The 15,657-nt window shown below is 51.1% G+C and overlaps 7 protein-coding genes across 7 annotated transcripts; 3 read left to right on the top strand and 4 right to left on the bottom strand.

Annotated features, from left to right (window-relative positions):
- The first annotated feature begins 1,382 nt into the window (after positions 1 to 1,382).
- BX661DRAFT_175924 (S-adenosyl-L-methionine-dependent methyltransferase) lies at positions 1,383 to 2,566 on the top strand. The gene is made up of 2 exons (XM_051534214.1): positions 1,383 to 1,873; positions 1,996 to 2,566. Exons 1-2 carry the CDS (start codon positions 1,757 to 1,759, stop codon positions 2,452 to 2,454), a joined length of 576 nt encoding a protein of 191 aa, XP_051395392.1. The 5' UTR covers positions 1,383 to 1,756; the 3' UTR covers positions 2,455 to 2,566.
- BX661DRAFT_175922 (mitochondrial inner membrane translocase subunit Tim17/Tim22/Tim23/peroxisomal protein PMP24) lies at positions 2,567 to 3,415 on the top strand. Its single transcript, XM_051534213.1, has 2 exons — positions 2,567 to 2,725; positions 2,873 to 3,415. Exons 1-2 carry the CDS (start codon positions 2,694 to 2,696, stop codon positions 3,294 to 3,296), a joined length of 456 nt encoding a protein of 151 aa, XP_051395391.1. The 5' UTR covers positions 2,567 to 2,693; the 3' UTR covers positions 3,297 to 3,415.
- Positions 3,416 to 7,863, bottom strand: BX661DRAFT_175921 (P-loop containing nucleoside triphosphate hydrolase protein). The gene is made up of 2 exons (XM_051534212.1): positions 7,495 to 7,863; positions 3,416 to 7,349 (listed from the first exon to the last, which is right to left on the bottom strand). The coding sequence occupies exons 1-2, from the start codon at positions 7,706 to 7,708 to the stop codon at positions 3,517 to 3,519; spliced, it is 4,047 nt and encodes a 1,348-aa protein (XP_051395390.1). The 5' UTR covers positions 7,709 to 7,863; the 3' UTR covers positions 3,416 to 3,516.
- A 1,370-nt stretch (positions 7,864 to 9,233) lies between these two features.
- BX661DRAFT_168180 (uncharacterized protein) lies at positions 9,234 to 10,007 on the top strand (the record flags this gene model as incomplete). The annotated part of the gene is made up of 1 exon (XM_051533403.1): positions 9,234 to 10,007. One exon carries the CDS (start codon positions 9,234 to 9,236, stop codon positions 10,005 to 10,007), a length of 774 nt encoding a protein of 257 aa, XP_051395389.1.
- BX661DRAFT_9724 (nucleoside transporter-domain-containing protein) lies at positions 9,935 to 11,594 on the bottom strand. Its single transcript, XM_051539635.1, has one exon. It carries the CDS (start codon positions 11,480 to 11,482, stop codon positions 10,121 to 10,123), a length of 1,362 nt encoding a protein of 453 aa, XP_051395388.1. The 5' UTR covers positions 11,483 to 11,594; the 3' UTR covers positions 9,935 to 10,120.
- Positions 11,595 to 11,621: 27 nt separating this feature from the next.
- BX661DRAFT_175917 (beta-lactamase-like protein) lies at positions 11,622 to 13,799 on the bottom strand. Its single transcript, XM_051534211.1, has one exon. The coding sequence runs from the start codon at positions 13,709 to 13,711 to the stop codon at positions 11,708 to 11,710; it is 2,004 nt and encodes a 667-aa protein (XP_051395387.1). The 5' UTR covers positions 13,712 to 13,799; the 3' UTR covers positions 11,622 to 11,707.
- Positions 13,800 to 14,116: 317 nt separating this feature from the next.
- BX661DRAFT_175916 (nucleophile aminohydrolase) lies at positions 14,117 to 15,430 on the bottom strand. The gene is made up of 2 exons (XM_051534210.1): positions 15,234 to 15,430; positions 14,117 to 15,046 (listed from the first exon to the last, which is right to left on the bottom strand). The coding sequence occupies exons 1-2, from the start codon at positions 15,310 to 15,312 to the stop codon at positions 14,382 to 14,384; spliced, it is 744 nt and encodes a 247-aa protein (XP_051395386.1). The 5' UTR covers positions 15,313 to 15,430; the 3' UTR covers positions 14,117 to 14,381.
- Positions 15,431 to 15,657: the final 227 nt, after the last annotated feature.

The raw sequence follows: 15,657 nt of genomic DNA, 5'->3' as shown, positions 1-15,657 counted from the left end.
AAAAAATCTATGCAAAGTTTTTAATTGATTTTCTAATGATATAAAAATAACTTCTGCAAGGCGTAATCTGCCAATTGGCCACATGGATAAGCACTTGACTGTGTATGCATACATTTGTTGTTAGAAAAAAGTTATAATTTTATACATCATAAATAGCTGGAAAACAAAAAAGGGGAAATCAGGAGATCCAATGCGCTCAGGCGTGTGCACAACATGTCTGTATAAATATTTTTATCCACAAGTAAGCAATACTGGCGTGAATAATGTGTTAAGAATGTTCTCGCAAAAATATATATTTAGCACTTAATTGAAGGACAAAATGTTCATCTGCTCAGTGTGCTGCTGGCAGCCTCGTTATTTGGCCGCGCTATTTTTGGTGCAGCCGTTACCACTGTTTTCCTTGACAGCTGATTTTAAGCCAATTCGATATATAAAAATCACCAATTATATTGCTGTTCCGCATGATGTTCAGAACAATTGAATAGAACAATGTTAAAAAATATTTGTATTTTTTTGCAATAATTTTTTTCGTCAAAAATACTTTGCTTTTCTTCCGCCCAATATTCACGTGAAATCACCCCACAAAGCCGTGTACAATTTGCGTTCATGTTCGCAAGCCAAAAAATTCAAAAAAGTAAAAAAAGGCTGATCACAGAACCAGTCTTGGTCGCAGTCTCAGCACCACTTTACTTTTATCATTTTAACATTGGGCGTGTTCACTATGAGCGACATACAACCATTGACGGCGCTGTCGACAGAGTCACCAAAGTCGGATATCCAGAATAAGAAGAAGCAGACGTCTTCAGCTGTAGAAATTAATCCATGTGCCGACCAGGGCGAGGCCGTGGCGACTGACGAATCAACAGGCGATACTGCCACCGAAGGCACATTTGGCAGCCGCATGCTATCGTCTGGTCAAAATGTCTTTGAGCACAATGCGTGGTAAGTGCTACACATACATTTATTTTATTGGGGCAAATAATGAGCCGTGTATATTTTTGGAACATTCATTGTTTTTTCTGGACATGTGCTGCTTGTTTGTCCGTCTGTCTGTGCAGTATATGTTTGTTTGAAGTTAGATTATCTACCACCCCCTGAAAAATAGGGGAGAGGGAGCATATGCATAACGGCGGGAAAAAGTAGTGTCCAACTTTAGGGTCCCTAAAAATAAGTCGACAAACCCAGGCACACGACCAAGCGCGCGTACCAGGGGCAGTTGAATGGGTGTTCAATATTTTTGTTGTAAAAATACGTAAAGTGGGAGAAAACAAGACTGATTCTTTGGCAAGCTAAATATATTTTGCGGCGTTTAGGGATCACGTCGAGCCTGACAGCGAGCACTACAAGTACGCCGAGAATCAAATTCGGCTGCACCACGACCACCCGGTGCCCGAAGAAGAGAGAGGTAAGCTGACATTTGCATCCTACATCCTACAAATATTTTGAACGTTGGCAGCACAAACTATTCACAATGCTAAACATACGTGGATTTATTTTTATCCGTGATTTCCCCCATTAAAGTTTAGAGCTTTACAATGCCAAACCCGCGGCGTTCTGGGACAGCTTTTACGCGAACAACCAAAACAAATTCTTCAAAGACAGACACTGGCTTCGCGTAGAGTTTTCAGAGCTGTTCGAGTGGACGAGCGACCGCGCTTCTGCCGACGAGAGCAATGGTGCGGAAAAATTGGAGGACCAGGTCGTTAAAGTCAAATTTGGACATGGTTCGACTCCAGCCGATGGCAAGTTCCGGATCATGGAGGTCGGATGCGGCGCTGGAAACGCAGTGTTCCCACTGCTGGCAGACATCCGCGATCCGCGCTTGTTTGTCTACGCCTGCGACTACTCAAAGACCGCAATCAATGTTGTAAAGGTACAGTTAAAAGAAATGAGCTGATGTAAGCATGTATTTTGTGGCAATGTATTTGCTGCTGCGCTGCGCCTGTGCTGGATACTAAAAGAAAATCAAATGTACACCGCCATTATTCCACCTAGGCCAATGAGGCATACGATGAGACCAGATGCAAGGCGTTCGTTTGGGACCTGTCAAGCGCCGATTTGCCCGAGGGCGTTGAGCCAGCCAGCGTCGACATCATGCTGATGATCTTTGTATTCTCGGCCCTCCATCCTGATCAATGGGCGCAGGCTGTCGAGAACGCTTACCGGGTGCTCAAGCCCGGAGGCATCCTGCTTTTCCGCGACTACGGCAGGAACGACCTCACGCAGTTGCGCTTCAAGAAATCGCGGCTGCTGGACAGCAACTTTTACGTCCGCGGCGACGGCACGCGCGTCTACTTCTTTACGAACGATGAGCTGGCCGAGGTCTTTGGAGGCAGGTTTACTGTCGAGCAAAATGCCATCGACCGCCGTCTGCTGGTAAACCGCAAGCTCGAGCTCAAAATGTACCGCGTGTGGCTGCAGGCAAAGTTCCGTAAGCCGATCAACGCGGATTAAATCTGCTTACAGTCATCTCGCTCCAGGCTTCAAGTTTGGATTTTGATCTTGCATTGATAGGTTTTTTTATGTTTTTTGGGTTGCCATTTTGGAGCCGCTACTCCTTTTATCTTTCAATTCAACATTGCTTAATTCAGCCCAACTTCAATTTACCTTTGTATATACGTTTACACTTCATTTGGGTTTTCCTTTATTACGCTTTATCTTCCCACTCACAACAACAATTTTCACATTTAAAAATGCGCGGTGCTGATGTCAGCAGAGATCCTTGGTAAGTCAGTTAAATTTGCATTCTGTTAGGCCCGCCTGTTCACACCAAACGAATAGCAAACCGTCCGTTTTGAGCGCGCCTGTTGACTAATGCCGTGAGCTTTTCAAAACCTATTATTCTGCAAAATTCTTTATATTTTCTGTGTAGCCCCTGGGTTATTCTCAACGATGCCGGAGGCGCCTTTGCCATGGGAGCGATCGGTGGTGGAACTTGGCATTTTATCAAGGGCGCGCGTAACTCTCCCTTTGGCGAGCGGTTCCGCGGCGGTGTGAATGCTATGCGGTCTCGTGGTCCCATCATCGGTGGTAACTTTGCTGTCTGGGGTAGCATGTTTTCGTCTTTTGAGTGCGTGCTCAAGGGCGTGCGACAAAAGGAGGATCCCTGGAATTCAATTGGATCGGGTGCGCTCACTGGTGGTGTGCTTGCCGCTCGCGGCGGCTGGAAGGCTGCTGCTGTGTCGGCAGTATTTGGAGGCGTGCTTCTGGCGCTTATTGAGGGCGTCGGTATTGCCATGAGCCGGGCATTTGCCCAGCAGCCACCTGCCATTGCGCCGCCGCCACCATCGCAATAAGCAAGGCGGAGATGAAGAAGATGATCGGATGTACGGAAGTATTTATTGCAGCAGACGCCAAAGTCGAATTCGAGGGTTGCGGCATTTTGTTACATTTTTTGGCGTGCTTTGGGCAGATCAATTGTTTCAAAAATATATTGTATTCGACCAAAAACTCACTGTTCAAAAGATGGCCAAAAGCCAACCCCGCGCAATCAGGTCCATGGTCCATCATGAATAACTAGTTCGCCGGATCTTTGCCCTTGCCCTTGGCAGTCTCTGCGTAGCTTGTGCTAGCCATGCTGCCTTCATCTGTATGTTGGTTCTGCTTGTCCTTATCCTTGTCTTTTCCCTTCAAAACCGAGTCAAACTGCCTACGCAGAACCTGGTAGCGAACGAGCTCATCGGCAGACACTGAAGGGATGAGTTCATCAAGCGCTTTCTCAAAATCGTCCATGGTAACCGTGACCTGCTTAATGTCCTCGGGCGCAATCTGGTCCAAGTAGTACTGGGGAGTCATCGGGACAGGGTGGTCTTCATTCGGCTCTCTGTCGTCATCCTCGTTCCATTGGCGCACCAGGGCGTCGACATTATCGACTGTGCGCAGCATGGCCTTGAGGAGAGCGTCGGAGCAGAGCGCATAAAAGTCGGCTCCTGTGTAGTGAAATGGGCACTCCTCGGCTACGGCATGCAGATCCAGATCAGAGTGCAGCTGGAACTTGCGGGTGAGAGCCTGGATAATGTTGAGCTGCGCCTCGTGGGTCTCGCTGACGCCCAGGTAAACGAGCTTATCAAATCGGCCTGGCCGGAGCAGCGCCGGGTCGAGGAGATCGGGGCGATTCGTTGCGCCAATGGCAAAGACCTGCACTGCAGATGCAGTTGCGCTGCCGCTCTCACCGTCCCTGGATTTTTTTGATCCCTGGTCGCCAGTGTCGCCACCGGCATTTTCATCAATATCGTCTGTGCTGCCGCTGCTGCTCATTCCGTCGAGCTCAGCGAGCAGCTGGCTGACGATCCGGTCCATCACGCCCCCCGAATCGCCCTGCTGGCCGCGCTTGGGGGCCAGCGAGTCGAGTTCATCAAAGAAAATCACGCATGGACTGGCCTCGCGTGCCTTTTGGAAGATGCGCCGGACATTGGCCTCGCTCTCGCCAATGTACGGGCTGATGAGCTCCGGCCCCTTGCAGCTGAAAAAGTTTAGGCCGCATTCGGTGGCAATGGCCTTGGCTAACAGCGTCTTGCCGGTGCCCGGGGGGCCGTAGAACAAGAGGCCTGAGCGAGTGCTGAGACCCGACGCAAACAAATGTGGCTGCTCCATAGGTAGCCGGATAGTGTCGAGAATGTCCTTCTTTGCGTCTGCCAGGCCGCCGACGTCGTCCCACTTGACGTTAGGGATTTTGGGCACGCCCAGCGTGTCAGACATCGATGCCCGCGCGTCACCGAGCGCGTTCAGCAGGTCGTCGTTTGTGATGATCTGGCCAGATAGCAGCAGATCGCGGGTCTGTAGCGGGCACCCGCCTGCGTCCAGAGATTTGGAAACTGCTGCTGTCATGTTGCTCCGCGCCCGCCTCCAAGCATGGCTTTCCGCGCGTCTGATGAGAGTGGCAAGGTCGCGAGCGACAAATGAGGCTGTCTGCTGGGCCACATACGACACGTCGGCGTCCGGCGCCAAGGGGAGGCTGCTTGCTGTAATGTTTTTAAGCAGCAGAAGCCGCGTGCACTCGTCAGGCACATTGAGATTGATTTCGTAGTGGAATGCCGCCGCAAGTGAAGTGGGTACTTTGTCTGACTGATTGCTGGATGCGACAACGACAATAGGAAATCCAGTCTCTTGGTGCGCGCGACTGATTCCCTCTATGCATTTTCTGAGCACCCGCGAGATGGGCAGGTCATCGGCGTTCTCCTGGCCAGGCGCAGCGTTGCTCGCTTGCGCCAGGGCCTCGATCGAGCGTAGGTGGAGGATGCACGGCGTGTACCGGCTGGCATTCTGGAAGTACACTTCGAGCACTTGCGCTGTCTTGTCCTCAGATTCTGCAAGGATGTCGTAGCAGCTCAGCTCGTAAAGATGAATGCCGAGTCTCTCAGCTGCAGAATGCACCAATAATCGCTTTCCAGTTCCTGGGTTGCCCATGAGCAGCGCCGAGCAGATGAGCTTGCGCGATATGGCCAACGGGTGAAGCGAGGCGTTGGCCAGGCGCATAAGCTGGTCCAACTCTCGGAAGTATGGAACGCACTCGGCAGCTGTCTCTGCCGATTCCTGGGTATGTACAGAAAAAGATCTGCCGTACTTGCCGGCCCTCAGATACCCGCGTACCGAGCGGTATGGCGCTCGGCTATGCACGGCGCCCGTCTGGACAACCATCGTGACATCGGGACGGATTACAAGGCCCCTGTCTCGCACCCGCCCATACCACTGTGCCCAGGTTCTGTCTAATGGATCGAGGCTCTTGGAGGCAGATCTGACAAGGTCGTAGCCGTCATCATCGCTGCCACTGCCGTTGCTGTCGCTATCACTGGACACACCGTATTCATCGTCGTCATCAGACGTTATGATGGATTGTAAGCCGTAGGCTGCGCGCCCGCGCTTGAACCCCTCTGCGCTGACTACCTTGTAAAAGACAAGCTCATTGGCACCCGAAACAGGAGCACAGAAATCATGTTCCACGCGCACCTCTAGCGCCAGATCAGTGACAGGGTTGACATCTACAGAGATGGGGTCCATATCGGTTTCGCCACTGCGCAGACGGTTGGCCGCGTCGGCGCCGGCCACCAGCGCTATGGTTGTACGCATGCTTGCCTCTTCCAGGGATATGCGCACCGATATTAGATCACCAGTCTTGACCACTCGCAGAGGCGCCACCTCGCCTTGCATGTTGTCCGATGTGGACGGCGACATCCATTGTTGCAAGGCTGCCAGTGCGTGAGTCTCCATGTCTATTTGCTCGGACAGCGGCGACGACACGCGCGCCAGGACCACCTTTCTGGCAGTCTCCAATGGCGGCTGGGGCATAGTTTTGGATACGCTTCCTGTATCGGCGGCGCCGCTGAGATAAATTGGACTCGGGGATGCCGGAGGCAAGCCCAACGGCGTGATGAGCAATTTGCTGCCTGAAGACGGTTTGTAAGACGGCGAGGGCGAGAAGCAGATGTTGCAAAGTAGGATCGGGGGAAGCGCGAGCACTTGGTCGCTCAATCCGGCACCGTCCCAGCCAAATACACGGATCGCTCGCTGGCTGCTCGAGGGCAGTGCCGTGTTGTCATTATTGCTATCATTTGCCGGTTTAGCCGCTGGAGATGGTGCAATCAGGACCCAGCCGCCGCTGACAATTCCCAGTTTTGCGAGCGACGCTAGCGACATGTACCCGCGATTATCCAAGTCTTCGCCAGCATATGCGGCGGGCACCAGCTTGGCGTGGTCAATCGGCGAGTCAAGCTCAACTGCGCTTATCTCTGTATTTTTGGCATTGTGTGCCAGCGGTGCATTGCCAAGAATCAGCCATTCTGCGCCCAGGTCCCACTGTTCAGCATCGAATTCGCTGCCAGATTGCTCCTCCAAAAGCAAATGCGCATCCTGGGTTCCGCTCGCTGCTGGTGACTTGGTTTTGACAATGATGATGCGTGGAGCAGCACCGCCGCTATCGCTCCGGATAACTCCTTGGGATACGGGCTGGCACATCAAGCACTGCAGTGAAATGGGCTCTCCCGCATCGCCAACTATTGCTGTGGTACTGAATCCCCTGTAGTACAGCCTGGTTTGCGAGTTTATGTGTGCAGAAATCTGATCTTGTGCTGCCAAAGCGTCATCGTACTGGCTGCTGCTGACGCCCAGCACGACCTCAGTGAGCTCTATGGGCACGATTCCTTCGAGAACTGCCGACACAGAGGCCGGAGTGGCGTCATCCATTTGCAAGCCGTTAGCATCATCTTCTATAGCCAGCCAAGCTGTATTACTCGCAACACATATGGGCACTGCGGCGCCGGCTGGCTGGCGGCCGACCGGGTCCTTGCCCACTGCCATCACGCACGGCGTGCGCGCACTCTGACCCACAACGCTGACGCTCACGTACAACTGATCTACAAAAAAAACCGCGCGCGAGAAATAATTGAAATGGCAATGTCGTTTTTAGCAAATTTAAAAACTCTTACTAGAACTGGAGCAACATCATCACGACTGGAGCCAGAGGGCCGGCAAGTGTGCGTATTGAATTGCATACAGTACCTTTTTGGGCTGACTCATTGGCCAAGGCTCGGCCATCGATTTTCTGCCGCTGTATCAGAGACTGCTGGAGTTCGTTGTATACGTCCAGCGGAACAGCCAGTTTGCGCGTAGCATCGTTATTATTGGCGCAAATAGTGGCTGTCGAGTCTTCGGCCGGCTGAATGCACACTCGAATTTGTGCAAGCGGTGCGTCAGAAGTCCAGAAGCTGGGCATAGTCGACAATACAATCTATAAGCGGCCCTTTTTATCTGTGCGAGAAGTGCGGAGAATATTTCAAGTCAAAGCGTGTGGGGGGGGGGGGTGCGTAGTGGAGGTGGCGGGCCGCGACGCTGCGTATGAGAATGATTCTAGCTGAAAGCCTGGAGTATGCAAAGTGCGGGGGGGGGGGTATAAAGCAAAAAAATGTAGTGGGGAAAAGAGTTTGTCAAAGAAATAGCGGGTGACGTGGATTTGTGTGGGGAGAGGAGATTCTATAGCTGTTGCTTGCGCTTCCAGGCCAATGCTGAAGAGAGTGCTGGAGTTTTTTGTTTGACGCTCTTGTGCTGCAAAAGTACACGGTAATAGATATTTGAACGGAAATGAGTGAAGGAAGCTGAGCAGAAGCAGAAGCAGAAGCAGAAGCAAAAAAACGCAGTCAGATCGATAAACAGCTCCGAGTAACAAAACGGGCGGCAACGGATGTTCTTTGTCCGTGGATCATGAACGCCTCCTTGCATATGAAAACAAGATCAAATCTTCAGACGTGTGATCAAACAATCAAAGCCCCTTCACAAAATGCAAGTTGACGCAACTTTCACAAAATCACTTTCGTCATCACTTTCAGCCTCCACAAATTTCCAAATTCGGCCTCGACTGCACTGTGAAAAAAAAAACACTGTGAAAAAAGAATGAGGTATTATAAGAACTGGGCTCAACAGATTAACCCTGGGTAACGAGTCTGCAGTCGCTGGCGACGAAATCGAAAAAATAGCGAAAAGGAAAAAACCCCCCAGTGGGGAAGGGAGGGGGTTGAGTGCGAAAAGCGGATACAGGGCATCTGTCTCTTTTTACTCGCCTAAAGCAAAGTATGCTTTGTCCGGCGAATAAGGCATTGAAAAGGCCAGGGCGACACAAAAAAATTCAACAGCATACATTCTCGGCGATATTTCTGCTACTCTCGTCTCTCTTTCTTCCCGTTTCTTAAAAACATTTTCTATTTCTCACTATTAGCACCACTTTAACTCTCTTTACAAACTCTATCGACGCTACATATATTTTTTATTTCTACATGTAAGTTACACAAAAACTAGTCCGTCAGTCAGTCAACCATATTTTTTATTTTTTATCTGCTGTCTTTTTTGCTTGTGCCATGGTTACAGGTGGGGCGCACCTTTGCGCAATAACGCGAGGTTCTGTTACCAGAATTCCTCCGTACTATACCGCTTATTTTTTGCACTTACAATTCTGTGGCTTGTATTTTGCGGATCTCTTTTCTTGGTTGGCATAATATAACAAGGCGATCGTTTGATAAATCGCAGCCCATTCACAGCTTGCATGCAGCCACAAGCCACGCACAGACCAGACCAGCGCACAGCTGCAAAAATGTCTGGACCACAGCTCTCACTCTCTTTACTCGCTTCAAGAAAGGGAACTTTTATTATTTTCTATTCCACATCCCACCGTACGATATTTTATACTAAACTCGCGCTATCTCTCGAACACTTCGAACACTTCTTTACTTTTTTTGCATAGAACAACAATGGCGAAAAAAGGAAAATCTGGAAAAGTCAAGAAGAACACCAGTGGCAAGGCCGAAAACAACTCCCCAAGCACCGAACCCCAGAACATTCAGCCCGAGTCCGCTGTTGCCAAGGACACGCCCAAGCTTGAGATGCCCAATCTGACCGATCCTCAAAAGATTGTTAGCTCCGCAATTCCTGCTGGTGGCAGCGCAGCCGCTGGTGCCGTTGGAGGCGCTGTTGCTGCAGGGACTGTAGGAGCTGCTGCTGCTGCCGTGGGATCAGCGACAAAGAATGTCAAGGCGGCAGTTGACGCAGATCCCCTTGAGGTCGCCCCCGACGCGGCAGTAAATCCCAAGGATACATTTGCAGACAAGGCTGCCAAGACTCCGCCTCTGGATTCCGACGTGGTGCCCACGGAGGCCGCTGTCGTTGAGCCTGTGAAGACCGAGGAGCCCGTTAAGGCTGCCGAGCCCTTGAAGACCGAGGAGCCCGTTAAGGCTGCCGAGCCCTTGAAGACCGAGGAGCCCGTTAAGGCTGCCGAGCCCTTGAAGACCGAGGAGCCCGTGAAGGCTACAGAACCAGCAAAGACGGAGAGACCCAAGCATACCGAGACACCAAAGGCCGAAAAGCCCAAGAAGGATGACAAGCCCGCAGAGAAGAGCGAGGACAGCAAGAAACATCACCACAAGCACCGGGAGGACAAGAAGGATACATCGCAACAGCCAGCCGAAGAGAAGCCTGCACGAAAGAGTATTGTCAGCCGGCTCATTGACTTCTTCAACGGCAAGTAAATGTCAAAAGGCACATGCGCGCTTGCCTCTATTTTTCTTCCTTTTTATTATCTTATTTCCACCACCATAAATACACTGTTCTTTTAATTTATACGCCAAAAAATATAAATAGTTTAGGAGATTCCAGCAAGAAGCAGAATTGGGTACGACGCCACTGCTCCGATAACCAGGCCGACACATAGGGCGAATCCAAGGATCGACCCAGCCAGCCCCTTGTCGGAAGCCTGACAAGGACCCAGGATAAGTGCTGATGTAGCCACCCACCCGTTTGTCCAGCCCATTGCCAGTACCAGCAAAAGGAATAGCAGATCTGAGTGGATCGTCAAACTCCCCGGCAAAGTAGCCACAGTCGGAAACAGCAGGAAAACAGGTATGAACAATGTGCGCAGCCCATTTACCCAGTGCAGCACCTTTGGTCTCGAGCAAGTGACCCACTGGGTGCACAGCCGACCGAGGTAATCGCCAATATTAAAGAGCAAAAAGTGCCAGGCATTGAGATGAGCAATCTGCGGGAGGCTATTGGGCGAGCTAACGATGGCCTCGGTCAGTGGCGGAAACACAGCGAGGGTCTGTGCCATAGTGATGATGCTGATATGAACGTACGGCGAGATCTCGGAATACGTTATGTACAGATGGTGTGCATTAGTCAGCCCCAGCCTTGATATCCAGGCGGGCAGTGGCGGACCGTCAACAAGCGCGGGCGCATGTTGTCCATCGTCTTCAATATCGTTGGTATGGCTTATCAGCGGCAGCTGCAGGGCCTCGTATGCGCCACTGGGCGACATCCGCGGCATGGCAAGATAATTGTTGAGCTGCTTCCAGACGATCATCGACAAAGCCAGGAACACTGCTGATAGATAGAAATAGACCGCCGTTCGTATCCGTAACTGAACATCGCCAATATCATCAGCCAAAGCAGAAGCAGCAGCATAATCAACTAGTGGCTTGTCATCACCCCCTTTCACGGAATCCTTGCTCCAATATACACTCACCAACTGCGCGGCACTCGCAATTGTGCCAGCAATAGCCTGGCCGCTCATAAATCCCTCTGCACAGCTGGACGGCAACATCGCAACGATGCCATACACAGAACATTGGATATACGCGGCGGCCACAGCTGCTGCCACCAGTGCTACAAGGGACACGGTCACAGCCACCCAGCCTTCGGCGCCAGCAGCCGGGAGCATGGATATAAGGACAAAGGCACACACTGTGATCCATATGCCGTTTTTGATCCTGCGGTCGTGGTTCGCCTTGGGCTGCGTGTACAGGGCGTAGCTGAGCGTCGCGAGATTGCATGAGTTGGACAGCACGGAGAATATGCTCTCAAAGTTGTCCCGGAAAGGCGTGTTGCGAAACACGTATCGGAAGTAGTCTGACGAGACTATGTAAACATTCCAGGCCATCAGTGTGGCGATGCCGAGGACGATGAAGCGCCAGTAAAGGTAGCGCAGGTGTTGGGTGCCTGGGCTCATATTGCGATGCCAGTACAGAATGTGTCGAGGAGAATATTGCTAATGGCGTCGCTACCTTGATACAAAAGCAAAGGCTAATATATTCGTCAAAGATAAATATATAAATATATGCAAACCAAAAACACTAAAATAAAAGAGGGAGCGGACAGAAGAAAAAAATAATCACAATGGACAAGCAAACTGTTTTTAAGATAAAATCGAGTAAAAAACATGCCTGTTTTGCATTCATTTGAGTAGGCGACGCAGAGAATCCATTACAATCCATTGTATGGCTGCAGACGAGCACTCAATTGACCAGCCCCCGTGCATTCTGATAGTCGCGGATCCGCCAGGGACTATAATGCGCACTATACTTTGCGTCTCCTGGGAATCGGTAACCGTGGCATTCAAACCAGCATCACCCAGCTCGCCAGCCAGCCGCTCAGGAGTCCATTGCGCCAGGTCACGCTGACGCAGCACAAGGCTATCGCTGCTGGAAGTAGTGTCAGTTGCACCTGCATTCGGTGGCAAAGGTGGTTTTCCCTCTTTGCTTTCATTCTTTTTTTCCTCCTCGCCTTTGTCCGTACAGTCGAATCTGATTTTGCCTGCAGCCAGCGTCAAGCGGCCCTTGACCAACGCATGCTGTTTGCCAGCAGCTCGCATGCGGCTGGCCACCTCGCGCTGGATGTCCAGCGGCAGATGACGGTCGGTATCCAGGTCGACGGTGGTGGCCTGCAGGTGCTCATACTCGAACATGCGGAAGTCAAAGCCTGCAGCGAAAGATGCGAGTCGAGCATACACGTGGCTCGGCACGAGAACGTGCTGCGAACGGGCAGCACCGGCCAGACACTGCTCAATGGCGTGGGGCGTGAAGCGGCGTGCCACCGGGACATAGGATACCTCGGCAGCGGCTGTCTGCAGGCGGTTGACCAGGTGCTGTGCGCGCGCCGTATCGTCATCGTGCAACAGCACCGAAAAGCGCGACATGCCGGTCCCTGAAACCATATCGGCGCTGCTGCAGTTGCGGGCGTCCGTCTTCCATTGGCGCATAAAATGATCTATAGTGGCAATATCGTGCGGCGGCACAACAACAAACCAGGGGCCCTGTGGCAGTACGCGTTGTGAAAGGTCAGCCAGGCTGCGCACAAAGTGCAGATGGCCGCGCTGCCGCAGGTCCTTGTCGGCGAAAGGATATTCAGGCAGATAGAGCATCGCCTGCTTGCTCTCGCAGAGCCACTCGCCCATGATGTTGCCATACTGCAGCGTGCGCTCGGCCACAGGCGACACAAAGACAAACTGCGGTGTCGGCAGATTCAGCGCTGTAATATTTTCTGCCACCAGCTGCACAATGTCCTGCGTCACACCGTATGGCTCGCCGATGAGCAGCACGCGGCCGCGCTGTTTGAGCGTCGAGATCGCCATGGAGCACAGCTGGTTGAGCCGCTGCGAGACCTGTACGTTGTATCCAGGTTCCTCGTTGTCGGACGGGTCTGCGGAATCGCAGAACACCAGCACCTGCGCCTCGCTCACCGTCCGCCCGTCCCACTCCTGCGGATGCAGACATGTGGCAAACGTCGACGTGCTGATAAACGCTGTGCGGTGGCCCTTGTACTCCACTGTCCAGTTGCCCGCCCCAATGCAGTATCCGGAGCTGCGCGTGTACACCTGCACAAAGGGCACCGGGCTGATTACCTCGTCATGCCGCACATCTGTTATTCTCTCCATGGCTGCCACGATGTCGCGCTGCGAGTACAGCCCGCCGCCTCTGCTATTTCCTGCCATCGAGGCTGCCAGCCCCTCTTCGAGCACGCATCGCCCGTATGTCTTGGTCGGCTCCGTAGCGTACACTGGGCCAGAAAACCCCGTGTACTCTGTAATGTATGGCAGCAGCCGCATCTGCTCGTAGTTCGATATCAAGATAAAGTCCACCCGCTCCCAGTTGATTGTGCTCAGGGCTTCGCGCGGCCCCTCCATACCTCCATTCTGCACTCGTTGCTTGTCTCTGCTGGGCAGCGTATCGACCATGTCTTCTGCTGCTGGCCACCCGCAATCGACTATAAACGTTGTGCCGTCGAGCTCGCATAGCAGCAAGTGGAACCTCTCTGACGGAGAAAACGAAATGACGCTTATACTGGGCATTGCTTGTTTTTTTGCTGAATAAGAAAATAATATGTGAAAACAAGTGCTACTCGCGTGAGCATAGAGTTCTGAATCGAACAAGCAAGCTTCCGCCATGCGAGCGTACCGCATTCGTCTGATGTCTGCAAGCTACGCAGATCTATTTTAAGGGTTTCAGCCACGTGAATCCGTAAAGTATAACAATGCCCTTTCGTATTCATCAACTTTAGTTTTTTTGTCTCTTGCTTGTTTCATATCTCGCTCAATGTATATATTTTCTCTCTCTGACGAATTCCCTGCTGGACTCGAGTATTATAACAATGCTGTCGGCACGGGTGTCCAGTGCTACTAAGTAAACCATTTTCTACACCATGACTTTATTTCTAATCCAATTGACAAGTAGGCAAATAAACCCTATATTTACAAATATTGAAACAATATGAATATGAATCACTAAGAAGAAAACATTATAAATTAGGCAACCAGGTTTGTGGACTTTGGTCTGAAAATGCCGCTGGCCATTTTCCTCAGTCTGGTCATAGACATGCTGCGGCTCTTGTGCAGGCCAGTTGTTGCGCACAAGCGTAGCTTTGTGACCACTGGATACGCTATCCGCCAAGCTCCCCAATAATAATATTATTATTGAAACCCACACATGAGCAAGATAACCACCATTAGCTAAAGCCGCCAATGTTTTGGCCATGCGGTTGTACAGTATGACAAACATACCAAATAAAGAATAAAGGGTTGCAATTTATAAAATATATGAGAAAAAAGCTACCAAGCACTCAATAAACAGCGCTTAGTCCTTTTCGGCAATGCGCGATAGCTCGGCATCAATCTCCTCGACAGTCAGCATGCGGAACACTGGGTTCTCCTTGGTCACAACAGCAATCTCCAGATCCTGTGCCTTAAAGCTGGCCGACAAAACCGACGACATTGTAGCAACGGCGAGCTCCAGAGTATCATCAGCACACGGGTGCACATCAGCCTTGAGCTTCTTCTCCAAATAATTAAATGCCTCCTGGTGTTTAGCTCCAGCAGCAGTTGCCCGGTAGCCGGCGAAATAACCAGCAGGGTCGGTCTTGTAAAGCTGAGGACCACGCTCCTCATCCCAACCAATGAGGATCATCGACACACCCAAGGGCCGCATAAATGCCTTTTGTGTGTACACCTGGTTAATATTGGCCATGCGCTTGGCCAGGAGATCCGGCGTGATGCTGTACCCGTGCTTGTATTTGAAATCGGCCGCCTCCTGCCGTGCGCGCATCACCTGGTTGCGACCGTCGGGCTCGAGTCCGGTCATCACGCAGCCAATTGAGGGCGAGATTTGGAATATGTGCGTCACTGTGCTGGCATCAATGAGCTTGTCAGGAACCTTCTTCTGTGTCACGATGACGGCGCTGTCCTTACCGCGGACTCCAACCGAAGTCAGGCCGGCGTTCGAAATGGCCTTGAACGCGTACTCTACAATTGAAAAGGGCAAGCACAAGGTGGAAAAGAAAATGACGGTGGCGGTGGGTATTGCTTAGCAGACGGGCGAATAAATGCATCTGATTGCTAATTTGCCGAAAACTATGCTCGACATTTGCAAACTATTTATTTTTTTGCTGTTGTTCGACTGACCAACCGAAAATAAAACAAAATGACGTACCGACTTGGAACAGGCGGCCCTCGGGCGAGAAAATGGTAATTTGACGGTCATAGCCGGCGCTGGCACTGCGACTGCCCATTTTATTGCTTCAATTAAAAGAATGGAAAATAATAAAAAAGGGGGTTGGATTGGAGAAAACAAAAAGTATGTGCGAGAGCAAATGTAATACAATTTGAAGGAAAAGAAGGAAATAAAAAATTAGGTACAGTGGTGAGCTGTCAAACAGGCTGGAAAAAAACATTAAAAACGCGCACGCCGCGTCACCCTTTATGACTTTTGATTGCGTGGTCTGATTTGAGATCAACACGGCTTCGATTAAGCGGGCTTAAGGGGGATGCTAAAACCCTGTGCTTAATTTTATCACTCGTTTCAACTTGTTCTTTTTTCATATTTACAACATATTTTATCGGATCATTACTATTGA

This window comes from Kickxella alabastrina (genome assembly GCF_025024165.1).
Source record: "Kickxella alabastrina strain RSA 675 chromosome Unknown BX661scaffold_1, whole genome shotgun sequence".
In the NCBI taxonomy this organism is placed as follows: Eukaryota; Fungi; Kickxellomycota; class Kickxellomycetes; order Kickxellales; family Kickxellaceae; genus Kickxella; species Kickxella alabastrina.
This window is presented reverse-complemented; position numbering and strand designations above follow the sequence as displayed.

What these genes read in the sequence shown, in the direction of transcription:
- BX661DRAFT_175924 (XM_051534214.1), top strand. Translation starts at nt 1,757, where the DNA reads ATGGAGGTCGGATGCGGCGCTGGAAACGCAGTGTTCCCACTGCTGGCA. An exon ending in CCGCAATCAATGTTGTAAAG is followed by an intron (nt 1,874 to 1,995) that starts GTACAGTTAAAA and finishes TATTCCACCTAG; the next exon opens with GCCAATGAGGCATACGATGA.
- BX661DRAFT_175922 (XM_051534213.1), top strand. Translation starts at nt 2,694, where the DNA reads ATGCGCGGTGCTGATGTCAGCAGAGATCCTTG. An exon ending in GATGTCAGCAGAGATCCTTG is followed by an intron (nt 2,726 to 2,872) that starts GTAAGTCAGTTA and finishes TTTTCTGTGTAG; the next exon opens with CCCCTGGGTTATTCTCAACG.
- BX661DRAFT_175921 (XM_051534212.1), bottom strand. Translation starts at nt 7,708, where the DNA reads ATGCCCAGCTTCTGGACTTCTGACGCACCGCTTGCACAAATTCGAGTG. An exon ending in CAATGAGTCAGCCCAAAAAG is followed by an intron (nt 7,350 to 7,494) that starts GTACTGTATGCA and finishes TTTTTTTTGTAG; the next exon opens with ATCAGTTGTACGTGAGCGTC.
- BX661DRAFT_9724 (XM_051539635.1), bottom strand. Translation starts at nt 11,482, where the DNA reads ATGAGCCCAGGCACCCAACACCTGCGCTACCTTTACTGGCGCTTCATC.
- BX661DRAFT_175917 (XM_051534211.1), bottom strand. Translation starts at nt 13,711, where the DNA reads ATGCGGTACGCTCGCATGGCGGAAGCTTGCTTGTTCGATTCAGAACTC.
- BX661DRAFT_175916 (XM_051534210.1), bottom strand. Translation starts at nt 15,312, where the DNA reads ATGGGCAGTCGCAGTGCCAGCGCCGGCTATGACCGTCAAATTACCATT. An exon ending in GGGCCGCCTGTTCCAAGTCG is followed by an intron (nt 15,047 to 15,233) that starts GTACGTCATTTT and finishes TTTCAATTGTAG; the next exon opens with AGTACGCGTTCAAGGCCATT.